The sequence below is a fragment of the Callithrix jacchus genome, chromosome 7, assembly GCF_049354715.1.
Source record: "Callithrix jacchus isolate 240 chromosome 7, calJac240_pri, whole genome shotgun sequence".
NCBI classification, from domain to species: Eukaryota; Metazoa; Chordata; class Mammalia; order Primates; family Cebidae; genus Callithrix; species Callithrix jacchus.
Genome location: NC_133508.1, coordinates 57436314 through 57460875, shown reverse-complemented (window position 1 = coordinate 57460875; position 24562 = coordinate 57436314). Strand labels below are relative to the sequence as shown.

Here is a 24562-nt window from a genome sequence, read left to right as displayed (position 1 = left end):
GAGTTATCATTTTAAACAAAATGCAGCTGGGTGTGGTGGCTCCCACCTGTAATCCCAGCACTTTGGGAGGCTGAGATGGGTGGATCACCTGAGGTCTGGAGTTGAGACCAGCCTGGCTAACAGGGTGAAACGCCATCTCTACTCAAAATACAAAAATTAGCTGGGTGTGGTGGCACACACCTATAGTTTCAAGCTACTCAGGAGACTGAGGCAGGAGAATAGCTGGAACCTCAGAGGTGGAGGTTTCAGTGAGCCAAGACTGCGCCATTGCACTCCAGCCTGGGCAACACGAATGAAACTTCTCAAAAAAAAATGCAGGAGGAACACACAGTATGAGGGAGCAAATGGACTGAGAAGGAAAATTTTATAGAGGAGGAGGCATGTGTCCTGGTCCTTGGAGGAAGTGTAGAGTTCATAAGCTACCATCTGCCTTTCTTTAGTGAGTGCCTACTCTAGGCCAGGCTCTGTACCAGGCACTCAACATTCATTAATTCGTGTAATTCTCAGAGCAGCCTAAATGTCAGAATGGCCACTTTAAGGGTGAGGAGATAGGTTTAGTGTGATGAAGAGGCAGAGACGCTATTCTGAAGCTCTGGGTTTCTCTGTGTTGTAGGCAAAGGAAATAAATAGTATGTGCAGCCAGGTGCGGTGGCTCACACCTGTAATCCCAGCAGTTTGGAAGGCCAGGGCTGGTGGGCCACCTGAGGTCAGGAGTTCGAGACCAGCCTGGCCAAGATGGCGAAATCCCGTCTCTGCTAAAAATACAAAAAATTGGCTGGGTGTGGTGGTGTGGGCCTGTAGTACCAGCTACTTGGGAGGATGAGGTGGGAGGATCACTTGAGCCTGGGAAGTGGAGGTTGCAGTGAACCAAGATTGTGCCACTGTACTCCAGCCTGGGTGACAGAGTGAGACCCTGTCTCACAAAATGACAACAACAAAAACAACAAACAAAAACCAGTATGTGCAAAGGCCCTGAGGCATGAAAGAATAGAGTGCGTGTGACTCGGAGAGAAAAATGGGCTCCTTGCACTGGAGAAAGCCTGGAGAAGAGAGAAGCTCACCAGCCAGGGACCGCCTGTGAGAGTTCAGGCTCCTGCAAGCAGACCTCTAGCTCTGAGCAGGAAAGGGATGGGTCCCTAAAACAGGTGGCTTTGATGATGGAAAATTCCAAGCCTGTTGGAGCACCACAGGTGAAGCCAGCAGCCACCATCTGCCTTGCTTTTCTGGACCCATAACTTTGTAATATCTCTGAAAGAACATAGGATATTTATTTATTTATTTATTTGAGACAAAGTCTTGCTCTGCTGTCTAGACTGGAGTGTAGTGGCACAATCATGGCTCACTGCAGCCTCTACCTCCTGGCCTCAAGGGATCCTCCTACCTCAGCCTCCTGAGTAGCTGGGACTACAGGCATGCACCACCACACTCGGCTCATTTTTTGATTTGTTGTAGAAATAGGGTCTCACTTGATTGCCCAGGCTGGTCTCGAACTCCTGGGCTCAAGAGATCTTTGTACCTTGGCCTCCCAAAGTACTGGGATTATAGACAAGAGCCACCATGCCTGGCAGAACACAGGTTTTAAATTTTGGTTCTTAGTTGGCTCTTCCTTTTACTATGTGTGACTTTGACTAAGTTGTTTTAACTCATCCAAGGCTCATTTATGTGCTGTAAATTGTGGATGGCATGTCATCTGCTTTGTAAGAATGCTAGAAAATAAAATGAGATAAGGTGTATGGAAGACTTTGTAAACTTTAGAATGCTATATACTTATTGTTACTGCCTGTACTAATTGCTGGACATTTATTTCCTTACATATGTAAGCTCTGTCATAATTTTGGTACTTTATCATATACAGTTTTATTATATGCTATGTGCTTTATGTACTATTTCATAATTCATCTTATTATATCTTAACAACAACTTTTTTTTTTTTAATTGAGGCAGAGTCTCACTCTGTCACCCAGGCTGGAGTGCAGTGTGTGATCTTGGCTCACTGCAATCTCTGCTTCCTGGATTCAAGCGATTCTCCTGCCTCAGCCTCCTGAGTAGCTGGGACTTCAGGCATATGCCACGATGCCCAGCTAATTTTTGTTATTTTAGTAGAGAAGGAGTTTCACCATGTTGGTCAGACTGGTCTTGATCTCCTGACCACGTGATCTGCCCACCTCAGCCTCCCAAAGTGCTGGGATTACAGGTGTGAGCCACCATGCCCGCCCAACAATTGTTATTAAGATAATGTGTGCCTAAAATGTGTCAGGCATTCTGCAAAGTATTTTATATGCATCATCTCATTTCAACCAACAAATATTTCCTGAGCACCTACTATGTGCCAGGCACTGTCATTGGGGCTAGGAGTGCAGCAGTGAACAAAACAGACAAAATTCACTATGCTTAGGAGTTTATGGACTAGTGAGGGGAGCTAGGCAATTGATCAACCAACCAGCCACCCAGCCAAGGCGTCGAGTGGAGCTGGAGATGGACATTACGATCAGAACAAAGCAGGCGTGGTGCTATTTTCCCTAATCCTCGCCATAACTACCTATTATATGTGGGAGTCCAGTCAATGAAAGGTTCTGTTCCATGGAAAGATGGGGTCCTCTCTGAGCATGCTTCCAGCTTCAGAAGAAAAACCCATGGGCACCTACGGGGGGCGGTGGGGACTCCTGCCCAGGACGTGAGTGAACCCTTGCAATTACTGAGTGACAGCTGTTGCAGCCGGGGCCTCTTCTATGCTCTTTGGGGGTTATTTTTCACTTCATTCCACACATGTAGACCAAAACCCTTCTCTATGCCAGGGAGGCATGGGAAAGGAGCCACAGAGACCAATCGGACAATCCCCGGAGCTTACCTTCTGGAGGGGAAGATAAAATTTCACATAAATGCCGTAATAAAGGCATGGTTAGGGCATGGTTAGGGCCATGGGAGAGCTGCTCTGAATGAAATTCAGCCTTCCTTCCACGGCCCTGTATGATCTGACCCCTGCTGAGCTCACTGCTTCCTTTCTGAGTCTTGTGCATGTGTGGCCCACTACCCAATGGCTAGCTCCCAGGACAAGGTGACCTGCATCAGGGATTCCAAGGTGGGAAAGCATGCATTCCACTGGGAAGGCAGATTTGGTGTAGGCTTCAACAACAGAAGTCACAGGATGGTGTTTCCAGGCAGCCTAGCGCTGAGGATGTAGACAGCCCATTAACAGTCATGGCTGACATGTACATGGTGGTTCTGTGTGCCAGCCTCTGTGCTCAGGACCTTAAGTGTATTCGTTCATTTAATCCCCCAATGACCCTGTAAGGGAGGGGGGTATGTAGGCATTCTTATCATCTGCGTGCTGGAGATCATGAAAGGTGAAGCAACGTGCCCAAGGCCACGGAGCTAGTAAGTGGCAGAACCAAGATTTGAACCCCAAATCTACACATTCTGCCTTTGGTAGTTTTGCGGCAGAAGAAATAATGATAACTTTAAAACAATATAATAGTTTGAGGCTGGGTGGGGTGGCTCACACCTATAATCCCAGCACTTTGGGAGGCTGAGGTGAGTGGATCACTTGAGGCCAGGAGTTTGAGGTCAACTTGGCCAACGTGGTGAAACCCTGTCTCCACTAAAAGTTCAAAAATTAGCCAGGCATGGTGGCTGGCACCTGTAGTCTCAGCTACTTGGGAGGCTGATGCAAGAGAACCACTTGAACCTGGGAGGCGGAGGTTTCAGTGAGCCGAGATTTTGCAGCCTGAGCAGCATCAACAAGACTTATTCTCCAACAAAACAAAACAAAACGAAAAGCTAAAAAAAAATATATTGGTTTGAATTTATTACACACTCTGCGTCAGGAACTTTACAGAAATTGTTTCATGAGACCCCCATAGCAGACCAGTGTCCTCCACTTCACAGGTAAGAAGCCAGGCTTGGGGGTCTAAGCAACATGCCCAAGGTCAACAACGTGGCTGAATTTGGAAACCGTGTTTCACTGAGCCTGAAGCCTGGGCTTCTGTTATTCAATGTTCCTGCCAAGAGAGAGCACTCAAGAGTGAGCACCTGCTGGCTACATCAGGACGTTTCTTCACGCTTCCCCCTTTCTCCCTCTCCCCTGCCCTTCGCTTTGTCCTGCCTTTTGCTGGCTATTTACAGTTTCTTGTGGTTTGTGCTCACCTTGGTCACACACTGAGACCGTGCTTATCAGACTAAACGAGCTGGAAACCTAGGCTCTGATCACTACAGCTGGGACCCCCGTGGGGCAAGCTTGACTCTCTGTGAGCAATAAGACACACTCACCTGCACCTTTCCTGAGTGCGGTCACCGTTAGAGGTCTCAGAGGGGTTCTCTCTGAGGCTGTTCAGACTCATCCGATATTAACAAGGGAGTTGGCACTTCGCATTCATCCTCTAAATCCACAAATGCTCTCAATTTAACAAATCATTAGTGTGATAATGAGTACATTTCTGGCTCAGGGAAGCTGAGGCAGGCTGCATACCCAGAGTACAGCAGTTGGGTGCTGGGAAAATGGCAGGTTTTGTGTAAATAAGAACACTTGCTAATCACTGCTAGTGACACTTAGCTGTGTTTAAAAGTAGATAATGACCAAGAGAAAAAGGCTCTCATTTGGAAAATTCTAAACAGAGCAAGGCATCACTATCCTTTGGTTGACTTTGGCCTGTTTTTCCCTAGAATATCATTATTTTCTTGGATCAGCTTTGAAATTGAGTTATTTCCCTCCTTTCGTTTCATAAAGCGCAATTCACATTGTGATCCTGGCCTATCTGCACAAAATGTTCTCAGCACAGCATCATTTATTCCTCTGGAAACGGAAAGGAAGCCAGGACACAGCTCGGTCACAGGGAAGGCTCTTGGATACTGGAGTCCTTCTCCTTAAGTGCCCCTGGGGCTTCACTCACTGAGAAACTAACACTGAATAAGCTGGGTCACCTCCAGGCCAGACTGAGGCAAAGTTTAGATCTTAGAAAAGGCACGTGGGCTTGGTTCTGTGCAGTCCCCACTGGCCTTGCACTAAACTCCTGCATCTCTGCTGATTGCATTTTAGCCAGAAAGGTGCTGTAGCTCTGCCACAGGAATTAACTCCACTATGAGTGACGAGACAATTCCCTCATAGAATGTGACCTGTGCACCCAGATGTCCCTAAAGACCAACAGGCATGCAGCCTCCTTCTAGGTGGGATAAACATTTCCCATGTCATTTTCCTCATTAACTTGTTAAGAAAACTGTCATGCAGAATGCAAAGGTGCAGACAGGAGCAATTTACCACTAAATCATTAAATTAATGGAGTCCAACTTAGAAAAGGGGCTCATTTATGTGCTTGAATCCCAAAACCACTGAGTCTGGGACCAGAGCCAATAAGAATTCAACATGCTCCCTTGGAGAGTAAGCTCATGCCAACTAGGATATTTCTGTTTGGGACACATGGGAGCATTGATTGGGTCTCTTGTTCAGCCAGAAGCTGGGCTGGACTCTGATTAGTTTGAACCATGACTGGTGTTGACCTGGCTGTCTTTATCCCAGTTCTGGCACCGTGAGGTGAGCGTTGCCAAATGAAGGAGTGAGCAGTGCTGAGTGGCTCATTCAGGATCCTAGCATCAGCTTGAGGAGAGCAGGGTTCTACCTCCTGGCATAGCATGACGCAGTACAATGAGCCCTGCAGAGAGACTCTGGAACCTGGGTTTTGTTCCAGCTTTGCCACTAACTCCCAGGAAAGTTGTTCAACTTCTCTGGGCCTCAATTTCATCAGCTATAAAATGGGGTTGGTGACAAGGGAGTCTATAGCAGGTGATTTTTAGGTGCCTCCTGCTTTATGTGTGCTGCCTCCTAATGCTGCCTTTCTGTTATATCTTTTAGGAGAGGAATCTGTATGATTTTCTGTTGCTGGAACCGGGCATACCGGCCCTTGGATGAGAGTTGCCTTGCTTATTCACCTATCCTGCAGGCTCTCTGAGGGCAGAGTCCATATCCTTATTTATCTCCTGATCCTCAGCACTCAGCCCAAGGCCTTATACAGTGCCTGGCACATAGGAAGTCTACAATAAACATGTCAGATAAAGGAATGAATGAATAATATGTGTAAGCGGGATGTTGGCTGAAGAGATGAATGAATATTGTTGCAATCTGGCTTTCCCACTCACCTGGCGATAGCAATTGCCCTGAAATCCTTGTACCCTTCTGAGATGGCCTTCTGGATAGCGGTCCGTTCAGCACAGATGCCTAGGGGGTAGCAGGCATTTTCTATGTTGCACCCTGAGAAGAAAGGAGAGTCCAGAGGTATGTCCCGAAGAGCCGCTTCCTGCACGTGTGTTGAGCAAGAGGCTTGCTCCATTCCAGAGCAGGAAGGAACTGGTTACTCCAAATGGAGTGGGGAGAAGGAAAGGACAATTGACCTGGGGCATTGGTAGACCATTTGGCCCGTGGTAGTGGCCCTTCCTAAGAACCTCGCACTGTCTTAATTTACCCAGTGCCTCCTGGATGAAGCACAGCCTGGGAGCAGGGCAGCACAACAGACACATTAGGAAGCCCCCTCACCCCTGCAGAGGTCAAGGCCAGGAGAGATGCTGAGGCTTACCAAAGCAAAGTAGAGCCTCCACACCTGCCTCTAAGAGATCTAAGGGCCCCATGGTGTGAATGTGTTCCCATCAAATTCATACATTGAAATCCTGGCCCCCAAGGTGGTGGTATTAGGAAGTGGGGTCTTTGGAAGCATGATTAGATACTGAGAACAGAATGAAGGGGACTAAGCCTAGGAGTGGGAGTCACGCCCTCATACAACCAGAGAACTGCCTTGCCCCTTCTGCCTCATGAGGACATAGCAAGGAGTCACCGTCTGTGAGAAAGCAGGCCCTCGCTGCATCTGTCAGTGCCCTGACCTTGGGCTTTCCGGTCTCCAGAACTGTGAGCAATACATTTCTGTTGTTTATAAGCTACCCAGTCTACCGTATTCTGTTATAGCAGCCTCAACGGACTAAGACAGATCCTGATTCCCAGTGTGAGCCTGGACCAAATTTTGGGGGCTAGGTACTGGCTGTCAGAGTTCAGCCAGGGTTCTGTGTCAGTTGTGTTGCAAGACAAACTGCGCAAACCAACTAACAACGAAATCAAGCAACCAACAACAAAAAAAAACCCGAGCTTTGTGCAAGTTGTCCGAGATTGCACAAAATTTAAGGCAATCTTCAGGCCTCCAATGGAATGTGGGCTCCTAAGATGGCCCAGCTCTCAGTAAGGGAGTCTCTCCTAGTGGCTCTCTCAGGGTTGTTCCTGGGGGACAATGAGCCAGGGCTGCTTCCAGGAGACAAGATGTTGACATAACCAGATTGGCTAAGAGAGAGTTCATCTTCAGGGAAGTGAGTCCACCAATGAATCACCACCAGAGCTGAGCTTTCCCCTGACCGGCAAGATGTGGTATATGGTCTGTATCACTGTTTGTAAATTGCCTTTCTCCCTGAGGCAGAAATGTGAATTATTCCCCAGTATTCATTTCCTAAATCTTCCTTTAAGTAATACAAGTGTCCCCCATTCCAGCATGGCCACTCAGCTAGAGACTGTAATTCCCAGACTCCCTTGCAGCACAGCATGGCCACGTGAAGTAGTTCTGGCCAATGGGATGTGGCCCAAAGTGATGCGGGAAATTCCTGGGTCTTACTTTTGGTAAGGAGGTTGCTTGCCTGTTACTTCTGTTTTCTTCCCCTTCCACAGGCTGGAAGGTGGAGGTGATGTGGTGGGACACCTTTACTGTGTGGCCATGGGAATGGAGGAGCAGCAAGGAGAGAGAAGGAATTTGGAAACCTGGTCAACTCATGGAGCAGAGTTGCCTGTCTGCCTGGGTTCCACTGCCAACTCTGAATTGTTGTGTGAGAGGAAAACAGAATTCCATCATGTTTGTGTCACTGCATCTTGGAATCTGTTTGTTACAGCAGCGTAACCCATACCTAATACAGACATTTGTGTGAAAGTGAGATGCAACTTGAACAAAAAAAAATCTAAACTCTGTGACATTGGCTTAGCGATTGAGCAACGCGGAGGGGAACACACAGACGAGTCAAGATGGCCAGACAGCAACTTCTACTAGTCTGTTATTCGGTAAAGCTCCATCTGCGATAACCGGGAAGGCAGGCCATGGTACCACCACTAAAATTTCTCTCCCTGGCAGTGGGAATCAGCCCTGTGGCAAAGAAGTGATATGCCATCTGCCAACCCAGCCTGTTGTTTCAGGCACCACAATAGCCAGCATTAAGATGGGGCAGCAGGGATGGGCCAGGCATGGAAGCCGGTTAGGAAAATGAGAGAGTTGGCAGGCTTGAGGACTGTGTCCAGAAGGGCTCTTTGGGTGTGGCACTTCTGTATGGAAATGATTGGAAGCAAATCGATCAGGATGTTTCTAAGTTTTTCATAGCATTGGATTGCCAAAGAAGCCACAAGTCTGGCCTATAAAACCCCATGATGTGGGTGTGATGATGATGTGTGTCAGTCTGAACATGCAGATGAGGACACAACTTGGGATGGTGGGACACCTAGACAGAAGGAATCTGGTCTCCAGGACAACCTTGCAGGACAGAGAAATGCATCATCTATGCTGTGCACCTCTGGGCTGTTAGGTTAGAGAAATAAGCCACTATATTGTTTGAGTCACTGTATTCTTATTTATTTCATCAACCCAACCCTTCCCTCCCCTCCCCTCCCCTCCCCTCCCCTCCCCTCTCCTCCCCCCCTCCCCTCCCCTCCCCTCTTTCCTTTCTTTTTGACAGCATCTCACTGTTGCCCAGGCTGGTGTACAGTGGCATGATCATACCTCACTGTAACCTCAAACTCCTGGGCTCTCATCCTAACCTCCCGAGTAGTAGGGACCACAGGCACATACCACCACACCCGGCTAATTGTTTTGTATTTTTTGCAGAGATGGGGTTTCGCCATATTACCCAGGCCAGTCTCAAACTCTTGGGCTCAAGTGATCCTCCTGCCTTGGCCTCTCAAGGTGCTGGGATGATAGATGTGAGCCATGGTGCCCAGCCTACCCTTCCTTTTCTAAGTCCAAGTGTTCATCGTGATTATGCAGTATTTTGTTCAGTGTTTATCAAATTTGGAAATTATTTGGTCATTGTCTTCTTATATATTTTTCCTCACATATTTCTCTGTCCCTTCATTATTTACATTGGCATGTTAGGAGTGATTAGTCATTTAGGTAATTGTTCTCAGGATCACAGGCATTCATGTCCAGAGTTGATGGATGTCATTAGACAGTGCTGGGTGCCACAGCTGCAGGTCCCTTGCTGGGGTGAGGGTGAGTGAGGTCACAGTGGTGCTTGAGATGGTGTCAGGTGGGGACTGGTTTGGAATTCTGCTTTGGGGGCGAAGAGCAGGCATGTATACTGAGCACCAAAGGCTAGACTATAGTGAGCATCTACTGTTTTGACAACTTAGCACCTCTTACTTTTTTTCCCCGAGGAATGACCCTTACCTTATTTCTCAACAAGAAGTTCAAATGGGAGCTGCCATCTTGTCTCCTATGACCTTGCTATGGGCTTAAAGATCAGCACCTGACTCAAACTGGCCAATCAGAGTTCATCTCTGTGTGGGAACTTCAGTTTCTCTCTAAGACACTGAGTGTGGGCTGCCATGTTTCTATTCATTATGAAAGAGACCAATGAGAGAGGCTGAAATGAACATTCAGAAGGATGGATGAGAGATGAGAGATGGAAAGAAGAGTCTGGCCAGTGCCAGTTGCCCCTGAGATCTGGCTACACTCCAGCTCTTCCCACAGTTCAGTTATAGGAACCAATACAACCTCCTTTTGTCCAAAATACTTCATGTGTATTTTTATCATTTGCAACTGTACAGAGATCAGTTAATACAGTTGGGATATGGGATAGGGAACAATCAGGAAGTTGAAACCCTGAGAGCTTTTGTTCATATTTAAATGTTAGTTATTATAGCTGAGATAACTGGCCCCTTATTGCTCAGTCTCTCTGCTGAGTCAATGAAAGTTGAATGAATAAATGAATGAATGCCTCTTTCTCCCCACCCTATCTCCCCAGCCAGGTTCCTGATCCTCCCCTGTAATGACTTTCTTTTTCTTTTCTTCTTGAGACAGAGTCTTGCTCTGTCACCCAGGCTGGAGTGCAGTGGTGTGATCTGGGCTCACTGCAACCTCTGCCTCCCAGGTTCAAGTGATTCTCCTGCCTCAGCCTCCTGAGTAGCTGGGATTACAGGCATGCATCACCATGCTCAACTAATTTTTTATATTTTTAGAAGAGATGAGGTTTTGCCATGTTGGCCAGGGTAGTCTCGATCTCTTGATCTCATGATCCACCCACCTTGGCCTCCCAGAGTGCTGGGATTACAGGCTCTTTTCTTTTTTTTTTGAGACAGAGTCTTGCTCTGTCACCCAGGCTGGAGCATAGTGGCACAATCTCAGCTCACTGTAATCTCTGCCTCCTAGGTTCAAGTGATTCTCAGCCTCCCTAGTAGCTGGAGTTACAGACGTGCATCACCATGTCTGGCTAATTTTTAAATTTTTAGTGAAGATGGGGTTTCACCATGTTGGCCAGGCTGGTTTTGAACTCCTGGCCTAAAGTGATCTACCCACCTTGGTCTCCAAAAATGCTGGGATTACAGGTGTGAGCCATGGCACCCAGCCCCTGAAAATGACTGTCTTTCAACACCATTCTCACCTGCTCCCACCTTCACTGACACCCCTACACTTGGTTTCTGCCTCTCTCCCGGATTCCGGTCCTGCCAGCCTCACTCCCAGTCTAGCCACCCTCTCAGCCCTGCCCTTCCAGCTTCCCTGCCCCACCCCTGACTAAGGTCTGACACTTTTCCCATCAAACATGATGCATGCAGACGTTGGGTTTTGCTGACGGGCTGTTAAAACACATTTCCACACTTGCAGAAGACCCAGTCTCAGTCACATGTGTCTGCGCTGGAAGTTCAGAAAGGCCTTATAGAGAGAAATCTTCCTTTATTGTGTGTAAAACATTTCAGGCCAGTTAATGAGAAAGATTGTTGTGGCAGAGGGCAAACTCACACACCCCACTCCTCAAACAGTGCCCTGGAGAGAGAGCTTTCATTAGGTTTCATTCTGCCCTGGGACTCTTTGCCCTACTGACTCTGAGCGTTAAGGTTCAGCGGCTTCATTTGTAAAATGCTAATGACACAGTCTCCCTCACAGTCCTTCTGTGAGAATGAATGGAGATCACCCGTGTAAAGCACCTAACACAAAGCCTGGTGCATCGACGATGCTCAGCAGCTGTTAGTTGCTGTGTTGTTAATTGCATACAAATCAAGGCTTTGGTGGTGGTTGGGCTATGTGACCCTCTGCACCTTCTAGACAAGGTGTGACAGTGTTCCTGTCTCTGTCCTCCAGGCTCTTTGAAATCCTTTCTAGGACTATAAGGTCATACATGATCTGGTGTCAAGGTCATATATGATCTGGTGCTACCTCTTGGCCCTCTTCTCCTTTTATTCTCCAGGCCTGTTATCCTTCAGCTGCTCCCCCAGGGCGCCAAGTATGCTCCTGCCACAGGGCCTTTGCACTGGCTGTTCCTATTGCCTGGAACTCTTTCCCTTTTGTGCACATGTTCACCCTACTCAGGCCTCTGCTCAAATGTCACCTCCTCAGAGACACTTTCTTCAATTACCCATCTAAAATGGCTTCCTCCCCCACTGCCTCCAACCCTCTCCATTTCTCCTGCTTTCATTTTCTTCATAGCACTTAACACTCTCCTGAAATAAATGTCTTTGTCGTCTAATTCCTCCCATCATATTACAGACTTCCCGAGGGCAGAAACTTTGTCTATGTCATGTGTCATGGTATGTCCTGGGCCTGAAACAGTGAAGCCAGGGGGCTCTCAGTTTCTCCTCTGGACTGAATGTTTGTGTCTCCCTAATATTTTGCTGTTAAAGCCCTAACCCTCAAAGTGATACTATTAGGAGGTGGGGCATTTGGAAGAGAACCAGGTTTAGATGAGGTCGTGAAGGGGCAGCCCCCATAATGGGATTAGTGCTATTATAAGAAGAGGAAGAGACTTTTTTTAAGATAGAGTCTTGCTCTGTCACCCAGGCTAGAGTGTAGTGTGCTGTCTCTGCGCACTGCAACCTCTGCCTCCCGAGTTCAAGCAATTCTTCTGCCTCAGCCTCCCGAGTAGCTGGGATTATAGGTGCATGCCACCACACCCAGCAGAGTTTTTACATTTTTGGTAGAGACAGGGTTTCACCATGTTGGCCAGACTGGTCTCGAACTCCTAACCTTGTGATCCGCCTACCTCAGCCTCCCAAAGTGCTGGGATTACAGGCATGAGCCACCACGCATGGCTAGGAAGAGACTCTTGAACTCTCTCTCTCTATCATGTGAGGGCAGAGTGAGAAGATGACCAAGTCAGGAAGAGGGTCCTCACCAAGACATGAATCTTGGACTTCCCAGCCTCCAGAACTGTGAGAAATAACTGTCTGCTGTTTAAAGCATTGGTCTACAATATTTTGTCATAGCAGCCTGTTTTAGTCCGTTTTGTCATTTGTAAAGAACAGAAATTTATTTGTCATAGTTCTGAAGGCTTGGAAGTCCAAGGTCAAGTTGCTGGCAGGTTGGTGTCTAGTGAGGGCCCAGTCTCTGCTTCCAAGATGGTGCCTTGAACATTGCATCCTCGGGAGGGAGAAACACTATTCCTCATATGGCAGGAGAATGAAAGAGTGAGAATCCACTCTGAAAGCCCTTTTTATACCGGCATGGATCCATTCATGAGGGCAGAGCCCTCGTGACCCAAACACCTGTTAGTCCCACCTACCAACACTGTTGCATTGGCAGTTAAACATAGTGAGACCCTGTCTCTAAAAATATATATAAACACATACATTTGAAAAGAGAAGCCCTTCAAAGTAGGCTTATGCATTTTGCAGGGGCAAACATTTAAACCATAGCATCAGCTGAGCTGACTGAGATGGCTAACCATTATTGAAAGAGTGGAGTTTTCCACTTCAGTGCTAGATGTCTAAGATGCAGAGGAGTAACTGCATTGGAGCCTCTAACAAATTCAAGTCATTTCTTTGAATTTTCTTGCTAAAGAAAAAAAAAGGCAACTAACATGAAGGAAGGAGACCTTTGCCCACATACCGTGTCCTAAAATGCTGGGTGATTTTGTTTTGCTTCTCTAAGCCCAGAAAATAGGCTGTCATCTGACCAGACAAATCAATTCTGTTTCTGCTATTGCCTTTGCTTACTTCAAAACACACATGAGAGAGCCTGGGATGGTGCTGAGTTAGAAATCCAGAATGATAAGATTGGACCAAATAACACTAGTGCCAGTATTACTAACTGCTTTTTTTTTTGGAAATGGAGTCTTGCTCTGTTGCCCAGGCTGGAGTGCAGTGGTACGATCTTAGTTCACTGCAACCTCTACCTCCCGGGTTCAAACAATTCTTCTGCCTCAGTCTCCTGAGTAGCTGGGACTACAGGTGGGTGCCACCACACCTAGCTAATTTTTGTATTTTTAGTAGAGACAGGGTTTCACACCAGGCATGGTGGCTCACTCCTGTAATCCCAGCACTTTGGGAGACCGAGGTGGGCAGATCACGAGGTCAGGAGTTTGAGACCAGGCTGACCAATATGGTGAAACCCCATCTCTACTAAAAATACAAAACTTAGCCAGGTGAGGTGGCATGTGCCTGTAATCCCAGCTACTCAGGAGGCTGAGGCAGAAGAATTGCTTGAACCCAGGAGGTGGAGGATGCAGTGAGCTGAGATCACACCATTGCACTCCAGCCTAGGTGACAGAACGAGACTCCATCTAAAAAAAAAAAAAAAAGATGAGGTTTCACCATTTTGACCCAGGCTGGTCTCGAACTCCTGACAGAGGTGGATTCTGTCCATTCATGATCCACCCGCCTTGGCCTCCCTAAGGGCTGAGATAACAGGCGTGAGCCATCAAGCCCAGCATACTAGTTGCTTTCTTTTACTGGGCCCTCATCTGCCAGGTGCTCTGTGGAGCACTTTAACCGCATAATGTCAGTTGTTCCCTTTAAGTGTTGGGTGAGGTCGATACTATTCTAACATCATTTTACAGAAGGTGAAAGTGGAGGCTAGTGGCAGGAGGCCAAAGCATGCATCCTGGCCTGTGAGATGCAATGCAATGGGCTCTTCTTATTCTCTAGAGCCTTGCAGGAAAGAAGGCCATATTTTGAGGTGGTTTGGTGCTTAAGGCAGGGCTGGGGTCAGATGTGATGAAGATATCAGCAAGACTGGGTGTGGTAGCTTATGCCTGTAATCTCAGTACTTCTGGAGGCTGATTCCATGAGTTTGATACTATCCTGGGCAATATGTCAAAAACCCTATCTCTACAAAATATTTTAAAAATTAGCTAGGCATGGTGGTACATGCCTGTGGTCCCAGCTACTTGGGAGGCTAAGGTGGGAGGATTGCTTGAGCTGAGGAGGTCAAAGCTGCTGTCAGCTAAGACTGTGCCACTGCACTCCAGCCTGGGCAACAGAGTGAGACCCTGTCTCAAAAAAAAAAGACATCAACAAGGAAAGCAGCTCACAACGAGGCAATTTGGGCCCAGGCTACTCAGAGAAAAGAGTGACGCCAGAGAGCACTGCACCCACTCTCTTTTCTGAGGGATCTTAACAAGATTAAATCAGTATTTCTCACACTTAAGCAAACAGGCATCAGAATGTTTTGGAGGGCTTCTCTTTTAAAATTTATTTATTTATATATGTTTTAGAGCAGAATCTTGTTATGTTGCCCAGCTGGAATTTGAACTCCTGGACTCAAGCAATCCTCCTGCCTTAGCCTCCTGAGTTGAGGGCATCTTAAAACACACTTCTCAGCCTCTCTCCTAGAGTTTCTGATGCAATAGGTCTGGGCTGGGTTGTAGCTCTACATTTGAAATTTTAGCAAGTTCCCAGGAGTTGCTGAGGCTACAGGTCTAGCACCGCATTTGAGAATCATACAAGGAATGTCCTGTCCATATACTGGAAGAAATACGACACTCTCTCCATGTTCCTAACTTCCTCCCACTGCAAATGCTTCATTTCAGGTATGAATTATATTTGAACTCAGCTATAGAGTCAAGGGACTGTGGTAAAGCTAGCCTTTGTAATGAGCCACCTTTTTTTTTTTTTTGAGACAGAGTTTCACTCTTGTTACCCATGCTGGGGTGCAATGGCACAATCTTAGCTCACTGCAACATCTGTCTCCTGGGTTCAAGCAATTCTCCTGCCTCAGCCTCCTAAGCAGTTGGAATTAGAGGTGCCTGCCACCAAGCCCGGCTAATTTTTTGTACTTTTAGTAGAGACAGGGTTTCACCATGTTGGCCAGGCTGGTCTTGAACTCCTGACCTCAGGTGATCCACCCGCCTCAGCCTCCCAAAGTGCTGGGATTACAGGTGTGAGCCACGGGGCCTGGCCTATTTTCTTTGCTTTCTCAATTCTCCTTTAGTGCCATCTCACTCTCCACTTTGTGTCCTCACTTCCCCTTCCCTTAGCAGCTCTTTCCTCACCAGTGAGCTCCTCTTTCTGTACCTCTCCCTCGGCTCTCCCCACAAGCAGTCACGAATGTCACCAGCCGGAGTTGCATCTTGAGAACCTAATTACTGTAGTTGTTAATTACCATCCTGAGTGGCCCATCTGTGAGAGGCACAAGGTCCTGGCCAGGGTCGGGAGTAACAGAGAGAAAATGATGATGATGATGAAGTCGTGACAGCAAGGCTGTCTTTGCAGCCGGGCCTGCTTTTGAATTGGGTATGATGCCAGCTGCTTCGGGGGAGTGGGGAAGCCTTCACTGGGACTGGTCTTGTGTTTAGCTGGAGAAAGTCACAGCCCTGGGCAGACCTGTCCTGCCATAAGCTGTAAACTCACAGTGTCCAAACCCAGCTGTGCCGTTTCTGCCTCCTCATCAGCTCTGCTTCACCACATGATGCCACACCAGGCTTCCTCTGGGAGTCCAGGCGCCCCCTGCTCCAAGCCCCAACTTACTGCATCCACCTCCTATTCTGCACCTGGCCTCCCTTCCTACTTCGGTAGACAGATCCAGGGATTCTCATAAACACCTTGCATGTGTCCCTCTTCCTTCTCAGCACAGGTCTCTCTGTCCCTTCCCCATCCCCACCCTGCAGCAAGGGGTGGCAGAAAGAGCAGGATGTTTAGAATCAGACAAAACTGAGCCTCAGGTATCCCCAAGCTTTGATAAAATGTGAGCGAATTTTGGCTATTAGTTTGGTCTGCTCAGCTCTCCCCACCCCTTCTTGTGGCAACAGACCCACCCACTCCCCACGGAGGGGATAGTTTGAGTTAGCTGGCCAATCACACTACATGACAACAGTGATTGGCCTGTGGATGTGTCTGTAATTGGAGATGGACCAATTGGACTTCTTATTTGGAATTTTTCCATGTAGAGTTGGTAGGGAAGAGTCCTGTCCTCTCTGATTTTGAGGCTGTAAGGATGATAAACAGGCCAGGTGTAGTGGCTCAGGCCTGTAATCCCAGTGCTTTGGGAGGCCAAGGTGGGAGGATCATTCGAGGCTAGGAGTTCGAGACCAACCTGTGCAACGTGCAAGACTTCATCTCTACATTAAAAAAACTTAGCTGGGCATGGTGGTACACAATTGTAGTCCCAGCTACTTGGGAGGCTAAGACAGGAGTATCGCTTGAACTCAGGAGTTTGAGACTGCAGTGAGCTAGGCTTGTGCCACAGTGCTCCAGTCTGGGAGGCAGAGAGAGGCCCCGCCTCTAAAGCAAACAAGAATGGAGAGCAAAGACTGCTTGCACTCATGTTCCCTGATGCCCAGAAAAAGTCGACCTGCAGGACAAGAGAAAGAGGCCAGCACCTAGAAGGACAAAGAAGGGCATGGCGATGGTTGCATTCCCGGGTCCAGCTTCTCTGAGGCAAGCTCTACCCTTGCTGGTCTGGTTCTGGTTCTGGTTGTTTTCTGACGTTGACCATAGGAAGTGCTCTGATAATGCATGTGAACGTCATCGTCTCCCATCATGAGGTGGCTGTGATATTACAAGAGGTCGTCTATACAAGGCCCTTAGTGAGCTTACTCCATTGGAGCTTTGAATACTGCTGCTGGCCCCTGCCCAGCACATCCCCGGCACGGTCCAGCCATGCCTTCAGCATCTCACCTCGGTCAGTGCGTTATCATTCCCCTGGGCCACCTGGCTGGAAACCCTAAAGCCATATGCCTTTCCTTAATTTCTTCGTTTATTTGTTACTTTTCGAGATAGGGTCTCATTCGGTCGTCCACCTGATGTACAGTGGTGTGATTATAGCTCACTGCAGCCTCAAACCCCTGGGGCTCAAGTGATCCCCCCACCTCAGCTTCCCACGTATCTGGGACCACAGGTGCACACCACCACACCCAGCTCATTTTTGTAGTTTTGGTAGACATGGTGTCTTGCCATGTTGTCCAGGCTGGTCTCGAACTCCTGGACTCAAGTAATCCTCCAGCCCTGGCCTCCCAAAGCATTGGGATTATTGGCATGAGTCACTGCACCCAGCCTTTTCCTTTATTTCTAATACTGCCCATGCCAGGCCCGATCCATTGTCCCACACAGTATCTCCCAGATCATTCCTTCCTCTTCAGTCTACCTGCCACAGTCCTAGTCCAAGCATTTCATTCATGTGTTCAACAAACCTTACCAGTACCAATGATAGGCCAGGAAATGGGCTGACAATGCGGACAGGTCAGTGGGCAGAGCAGATACTGTTGCCCGACACTGTTCCTCTGCCCCCGCCCTTCCGGAGCACCTGCCACACTAATTGTCATCACACACCACTTTTACGTTACTCTTCTTCTTAATAACATTTCTTGGCTCCCTACTTCCTGCCTCTTCAAATCTTAGTGTCTCTGGCCTCCAAAAGCCCTCCACAATCTGCTTCCGGATAATAAGAATAATGATAGCATTAATAAAGGTAGCAGAAGCAGCTACCATTTGTGACATTCTCATTACGAGGCAGAAAATGCACTGAACATTTTATAGGCATTTGCTCATTTAAAGCCTCACAACCAGGGGTGAAATTCAACATATTCAGCACAGGCACCGATCAATCAGAGCAGATGCTGCCTGCAGTGCCATGCCAGGCATACCAGTTGAATCTGGTTCTGTTCACAGTAACCCTGAAAGGTAGGTGCTATGATCCCTGGCTTAAATTGTGTGAGCTGGCTGGGCACAGTGGCTCACACCTGTAATCCCAGCACTTTGTGAGGCTGAGGCGGGTGGATCACCTCGGAGTACCAGACCAGATCAGCCAATGTGATGAAACCCCGTCTCTACTAAAAACACAAAAATTAGCTGGGTATGTAGCGGGCACCTGTAATCCCAGCTACTCGGGAGTCTGAGGCAGGAGAATCGCTTGAACCCGGGAGACAGAGGTTGCAGTGAGCCAAGATCATGCCACTGCACTCCAGCCTGAGTGACAGAGTGAGACTCCATCTCAAAATAAACAAACAAACAAATAAATAATGTGTGAGCTGACACTCAGAAAGGTGAAAGGTCCTTTCTACCAGGGTCACACAGCTAGTAAACACCAGCTTTCCAATCCATGAACCTCTGCCTCTGAAGCCTCCACTCCCGAAATCCCCACTACACAGCCCTTTCTCTGGTGACACCAGGTCCTTCCCTGCAATGCAAATGGGCCACAGTCCTGCTCACCTCCTCCATTCATTCTGTCCACAGCCATTGGATGCGGTTTGTACCTTTACTCCTCACCTGTGCAAGATGAGGGACCCACCATGGGGACAGAGACTGTGTCATCCCTGCTCACTGTGATATCCCCAGCGCCTGGCACCTTACCTGGCACAGAGTCGATGTTCAGCAAATACCTATTGAATGATCACTATGAGGGTGACAAAGGCGTCAACTTTGCTGGAAGGAGCTCCCAGGTGTCACTGGTGAGTGAAAGTGTGCCTCCTTTATTGTGGGTTTTTTTTTCCTTGTTATTAGTTTTATCCTCCTTTATCTTACCTTCTATTTATTCTTATTTGTTTTATTTTATTTTTATTATACTTTAAGTTCTGGGGTACATGTGCAGATCGTGCAGGTTTATTACATAAGAATACTAACGTGCCATGGTGGTTTGCTGCATCCAGCCCCCTGTCATCTACATTAGGTATTTCTGATAAAGAAAATGTGGCACATATAGAACATGGAATACTATGCAGCCATAAAAAAGGATGAGTTCATGTCCTTTGCAGGGACATGGATGAAGCTGGAAACCATCATTCTCAGCAAACTGTCACAAGAACAGCAAACCAAACACCGCATGTTCTCACTCATAAGTGGGTGTTGAACAATGAGAACATATTGTGGGTTTTAAGACAAGAAAGGACCAGAGCATTCTGGCATGGAGGTCCCCTGGCTGTGGAGGCATGATGAGGCTGTCTGATCTCCCGCTGGTCCAGGCAGAACACCAGTCCCAGTGCTGGAAAGCATGGGTGGAAGGCAGCCACGCTGGCCCTACAGGCCAGGAAATGCTGTGGTCCAGCATGCTGAGCCCCATCACCACCACCGGCCCCGCCATCCCTCTTCCTTCTCCTTCTCCAAACGTATTCATCTCATTCATTCATCCAATCAATAACTCAGCAGTTATCCAGTGCCTGTTCTAGGCCAGGCAGGTGCTAGATCACAGCAGGAGAAAGTCAATGGTACAAAGATTCAAGACACAGCTCCTGCCCTCTACAGCACAAAGTCCCAAGGGAGAGGCAGATACGTAAGTGGACGGCAATGACACCATGTGATAAGCACTGCGGGAGGGGTCAGTGTGGGTGCTGGGGGATTGTAGGAGGGCTCTTTCTGTGCCCTCTAGAAAGGATGTGAAGGTGTTTGAAAGAATCAAGGGCAGATTCCACATTCAAGATTCTGTAAATGCAACAGTGTTTGCAGTGGTGGTTAATTAATGTTTGTTGTTTGTGCTGGTGGTTAATGTTTAATATTCATCTCAGCCACCAAAACGGGTCTGGATTTCAACATGGTACTCAGAGATCCTTCACTCTTCACAGAGCAACGGCTTTGGGTGTCGGGAACTCTGGGTCCCAGCACCAGCTCTGTGATTTAGAGCACTGAACCTTTCTGAACCTCAGTTTCCTTTTCTGCCTTTCAGGGTTGCAAGGGTTAAGTGGATAGCATTAGTCACCTTCCTTTCCCAGGCTGTTAGCACTCAATCAAGGCTGCTTCTCCTGCTCAAAGACATTTAAGACCCAGGCAAGTCACACCCAACAGACAAGGGGCACCTCCACACCCTGTCCCCCGCCCCCCCGCCCCGCCCCAATCTTAGCAAAAGCGAGTTTAAAACAAGTTCACATGAACTTTTCTACACAAGCGATGAACCAAAGAAAAGAGTTTAGGAACAGATTAGAGCAGACTCAGGTGGGCTCAGCTTCCCTACCTGCCCAGGCCCTGCAGAGCACTGCTCGTCTGGCTTCTCTCCTCCAAGATTCCACAAGGACCACCCCGACAAACACATCACCACCCTGGCCAGCACTGAGCACAGCGGGTGGAAGGATAGAGCAGGGCTTTGGGGAAACTCCAGTCCAGGGCTTCACCACCAGCGCCCTGTGTGACCTTGGTCAAGTCATGTCACCTCTCTGGCCTCGGTAGTTTTCATTTAAAAATGAGCATGTTCCTAGGTCAGGGGGTGGGATGTGTGGAGGTAGTGTGGTGGAAGCCTCGGGAAGGTGCCAGGCATTTCCCAGGCTGGGAAAGCATTAACCCTCTCCCCGCCAGCACCCCAGGACTGTTGATGTTCTTGATTTATGGCCTCCCCTTCCTGCCTCCTTCTGACTTCCTTCCTCATCCCAGTCCAGCAAACATTGAGAGCCCCTGGATTTAAGCCACATTTGAGTGTGGTCTGGAGTGGTTTGCAGGGTGGAGTGGTCCCGTGGAGGCTGGGGGAAGAAGGGACAGAGCTGCACTCCTGCCACTGCCTGTGCACCTGCACCCTGTCCTGCATATCCTCCTCTGACCCCCCACCCAGGCTGCTGGGCTGGGGACCCTGGGGTGCCCGCCTTTACCTTGGAAGATCCTCCCGTCCTGGGTGAGCAGGGCGGCCCCCACGGGAAAGTGACTGTAGGGACAGTAGGCTGACTTCTTGGCCTCTTGGGAGCAAACCAGCAGCCGCTGGACACACTTGGGCTTCAGGGTGCAGGCGGGACGCTTCTGGGCCATGTTGGTACCCTGGGCAGGTGGTAGAGCAGTGGAAATAGGAGCTCTGGCCAGCCTGGGCTGGTGCCCCAGACACGACTACAGCTCCTCCCCCTGGGTGTGTCCCTGCAGCCAGCTGGCAGGCTGTCAGGTGCCCGGCTTTCAGGATGCAGGGTCTAGGAGAGGAGCCTCCCATGGTTTGGACTCAGCAGGTGTGGTGTGTCAGATGATGCCTGTGTGTGCTTCACACTCTCCCCTAGGGACACTGTAGAAGGTAGCAATGAACACACATTTCTCAGGGAGGAAGCTACTGGATAGGTCAGTGTGAGAGCTCAGAGGTCCAAACTCCAAGGGCTGAGAGCCCTCAGTTTGTTAAATCACTTTTTCTCTCCTTTGCTGAGGAAAGGAATGAGGCTGAAAGGGCAGGGCTGGGGCAGCCACTGTGGCATCCTGAGGCAGGAGGCATGAACAAGCTGCAGTAAGACTGAGACCTTTTTTATTTTCACCCATTTTCTATCCAACTTCTCTTTACCCCAGCCCAGAACTAAAAAGTACCTCAGCTGCTGGGTGCAGTGGCTCACACCTGTAATCCCAACACTTTGGCAGGTTGACGCAGGAGGACTGCTTGAGCCCAGGAGCTTGAGAACAACCTCAGCAACATGGTGAAACCCTGTCTCTACAAAAGATATAAAAATTAGCTGGGCATGGTGGCACAAACCTGTAGTCCCAGTTACTTGGGAGGCTGAGGTGGGAGGATGACTTGAACCAAGGAGGCAAAGGCTGCAGTGAGCTCAGATTGTACCACTGCACTCCAGTCCGGGTGAATGCCAGACCTGTCTCAAAAACAAAAAACAAAAATGTATCTCAGCTGGAGGGTGGAGGGGCCGTTGAGATCATTTACTCGGGCCCCTCATTGTTTTGTTGGCCAAATAGACATTGATGGTGGCGGTAAAAGAAATGTGTTTGTTGGCCAGGCATGGTGGCGCATGCCTGTAATCCAAGCATTTTGGGAGGCCGAGGTGGACAGATCACCTGAGGTTGGGAGTTCGAGACCAGCCTGACCAATGTGGTGAAATCCCATCTCTACTTAAAATACAAAATTCGCAGGGCATCGTGATGCATACTTGTAATCCCAGCTACTTGGGAGGCTGAGGCAGGAGAATTGCTTGAACCTGGGAGGTAGAGGTTGCGGTGAGTCGAGATTGTGCCATTGTACTCCAGCCTGGGCAACAAGGCGAAACTTGGTCTCAAAAAAGAAAGAAAGAAAGAAATATGTTTGCATCCTGGTTCTGCCACTTTGCATGTGTATAAGCTTTGGCAGGTCACTTGACCTCCCTGAGCCAGTTTCCTCATGTCAACAGCAGGGATAGTAATAATCCCTGCTCTAGATCCTGAGATTGTAGAAGAGCTCCAGCTTTGGCATTTAGTAAACCATGGTTTGAATTGCAGTCCTGCCGTTTATTAGCCATATGACGTTGGGAGGGTCACACACAATCTCCCTAAGCCTCAGTGTCCTCATCTGTGAAATGAGTGCACTAATATTATTTCACTTCCAGAGTTGTCATGAGGATTGAATGAGATAATGTGTGTGCAATGGCTATGGTTGGAGGGTCTGGTAACGTCACGATGTGAACACCCTTTGGGACTCCACACGAACTGGGCTATTGTCATTAAGTGACTCGGCCAAGATCGCAGAGGGCAGAACTGCAGCTAGAGTGGCCAGAGATACCAAACTGTTTCCACACCCCTGACCAGCAGGAGGATTTGGATGGGGAATGGGGAAGGCAAAGGGGGAAAGGCAGGGGAAAGGAGAAGAAAATGAGGCAGCATCTTGTGTCCTGCATGCTGGCATCTCTGGCCCCAGACTTGGAGCTGTCAGCCGTGTGTGGACACCACAGACATCCAACTGGGCCACTGAAGAGTTGGATAAAGTTCACTCATTTCCTCCTCACCTCTCCTCCCCTCAGGTCCCCTTCCTTCCCCCTGCTCCAGCCCTCAGAGAGGCAGCCTATTCCCTCCCGCTGGGGCTGAGGGCCGCTCCACTCATGCACTTTGCTCCTGTATCTGTACCTTTGGCATCTAGAGCAGTTTCCTGGATCGCAGAAAGCCAAGGATGTCTCAGGACACGGTGTGCCCACTCAATGTGGGGATAATTCTAAAGCTTTTGGGGCCAAGTGTCATTGCAACTGGGAAAAGAGTTGTAGTGCCCTGCCAGGCCTGCCAGAGACCTCCATAAGTTGTCCTGTTCCTGTCCTCTGCCCTGTCTCAGTCTGCCCCACCCAACCCTGTCCAGGCCTGGGACTGGACTTCAGGACTCCTTGACTCCACAGTGCTAGGAGAACCTAGATGACCTCCTGAGCTAATTATGGCCTTTGGTACCTTCAAAGCTCTTTACATGCACGTGGTCATATGTGGGGACAGCGCTCATTCCAAGCCCGGCTGTACAGAGCATGGGTGCCAGTGGTGGCTCTAGAATTCCGTTTTCTTTTTTGAGACAGGATCTTGCTCTGTTGCCCAGGCTGGAGTGCAGTGGCACAATCTTGCTCACTGCAACTTTTGCCTCCTGGGTTCAAGCAATTCTTATGCCTCAGTCTCTTAAGTAGCTGGGATTACAGGCATGTGCCACCATGCCCTGGTAAATTTTTGTATTTTTAGTAGAGATGGCATTTCTCTGTGTTGATCAGGCTGGTCTCGAACTCCTGGCCTCATGTGATCTGCCTCCTTCAGCCTCGCAAAGTCTTGGAATAATAGACATGAGCCACTGCATCCGGCCTAGAATTCCTAATGTAAGGGACTTGGGTGGCCTTCTGGTTGGAGGGAGAAAGTGGGCTTGGAAACTTGCTTAGAGCTAAGTTACAGATCAGTAATATGAACAAGACGTTCTAAACATGCTTTTATTTTCACTTTACGTAAAATTAAGAAAAGTTGGCTGGTTGCAGTGGCTCACACCCGTAATCCCAGTGCTTTGGGAGGCCAGGGTGGGACGATCGCTTGAGGTCAGGAGTTTGAGACCAGCCTGGACAATGCAGCAAGACCTATCTCTAAAAAAAAAAAAAAAATCCCCTGGGCATGCTGGTGTGCACCTGTAATCCTAGCTTCTCAGGAAGCTGATGCAGGAGGAGCACCTGAGCCTAGGAGTTTGAAGCTGCAGTGAGCACCACTGTACTCCAGCTTGGGAAACATTACATTATGAACCCTGTCTCAAAAAAAACAGAAAGAAAGAAAGAAAGGAAAAGAAAAAAAAGGAAAGAAAGAAAGAAAGAAAAATTAATTGCTCAGCTCAAAGAACAGAAATATCCACAGAGAGTGTTTTGAGTTGTGGTGGAGATTTTCCAGGGTCTAAAGTTCCCCTTCAACCCTACTCTCAGGCCTTCACACTGTGAGATGAACCACCAGAGTCTTCATGTTAGAGTCCAGACACAACTCACTCACTTATTCATT

General features: G+C 48.5%; 1 protein-coding gene across 2 annotated transcripts in view; it reads right to left on the bottom strand.

Annotated features, from left to right (window-relative positions):
• CDA (cytidine deaminase) overlaps window positions 1-21222 on the bottom strand; it is a 41122-nt gene extending 19900 nt beyond the window's left edge. For both annotated transcript variants that reach the window (XM_035308003.3, XM_002750384.6), the window contains exons 1-2: window positions 20992-21222; window positions 6127-6238 (exon numbers count right to left, since the gene is read on the bottom strand). In XM_035308003.3, the coding sequence (XP_035163894.1) occupies window positions 6127-6238; window positions 20992-21145 (266 nt within the window). In that variant the 5' untranslated portion in view covers window positions 21146-21222. The remainder of the gene's footprint in view (window positions 1-6126; window positions 6239-20991) is intronic.
• Window positions 21223-24562: the final 3340 nt, after the last annotated feature.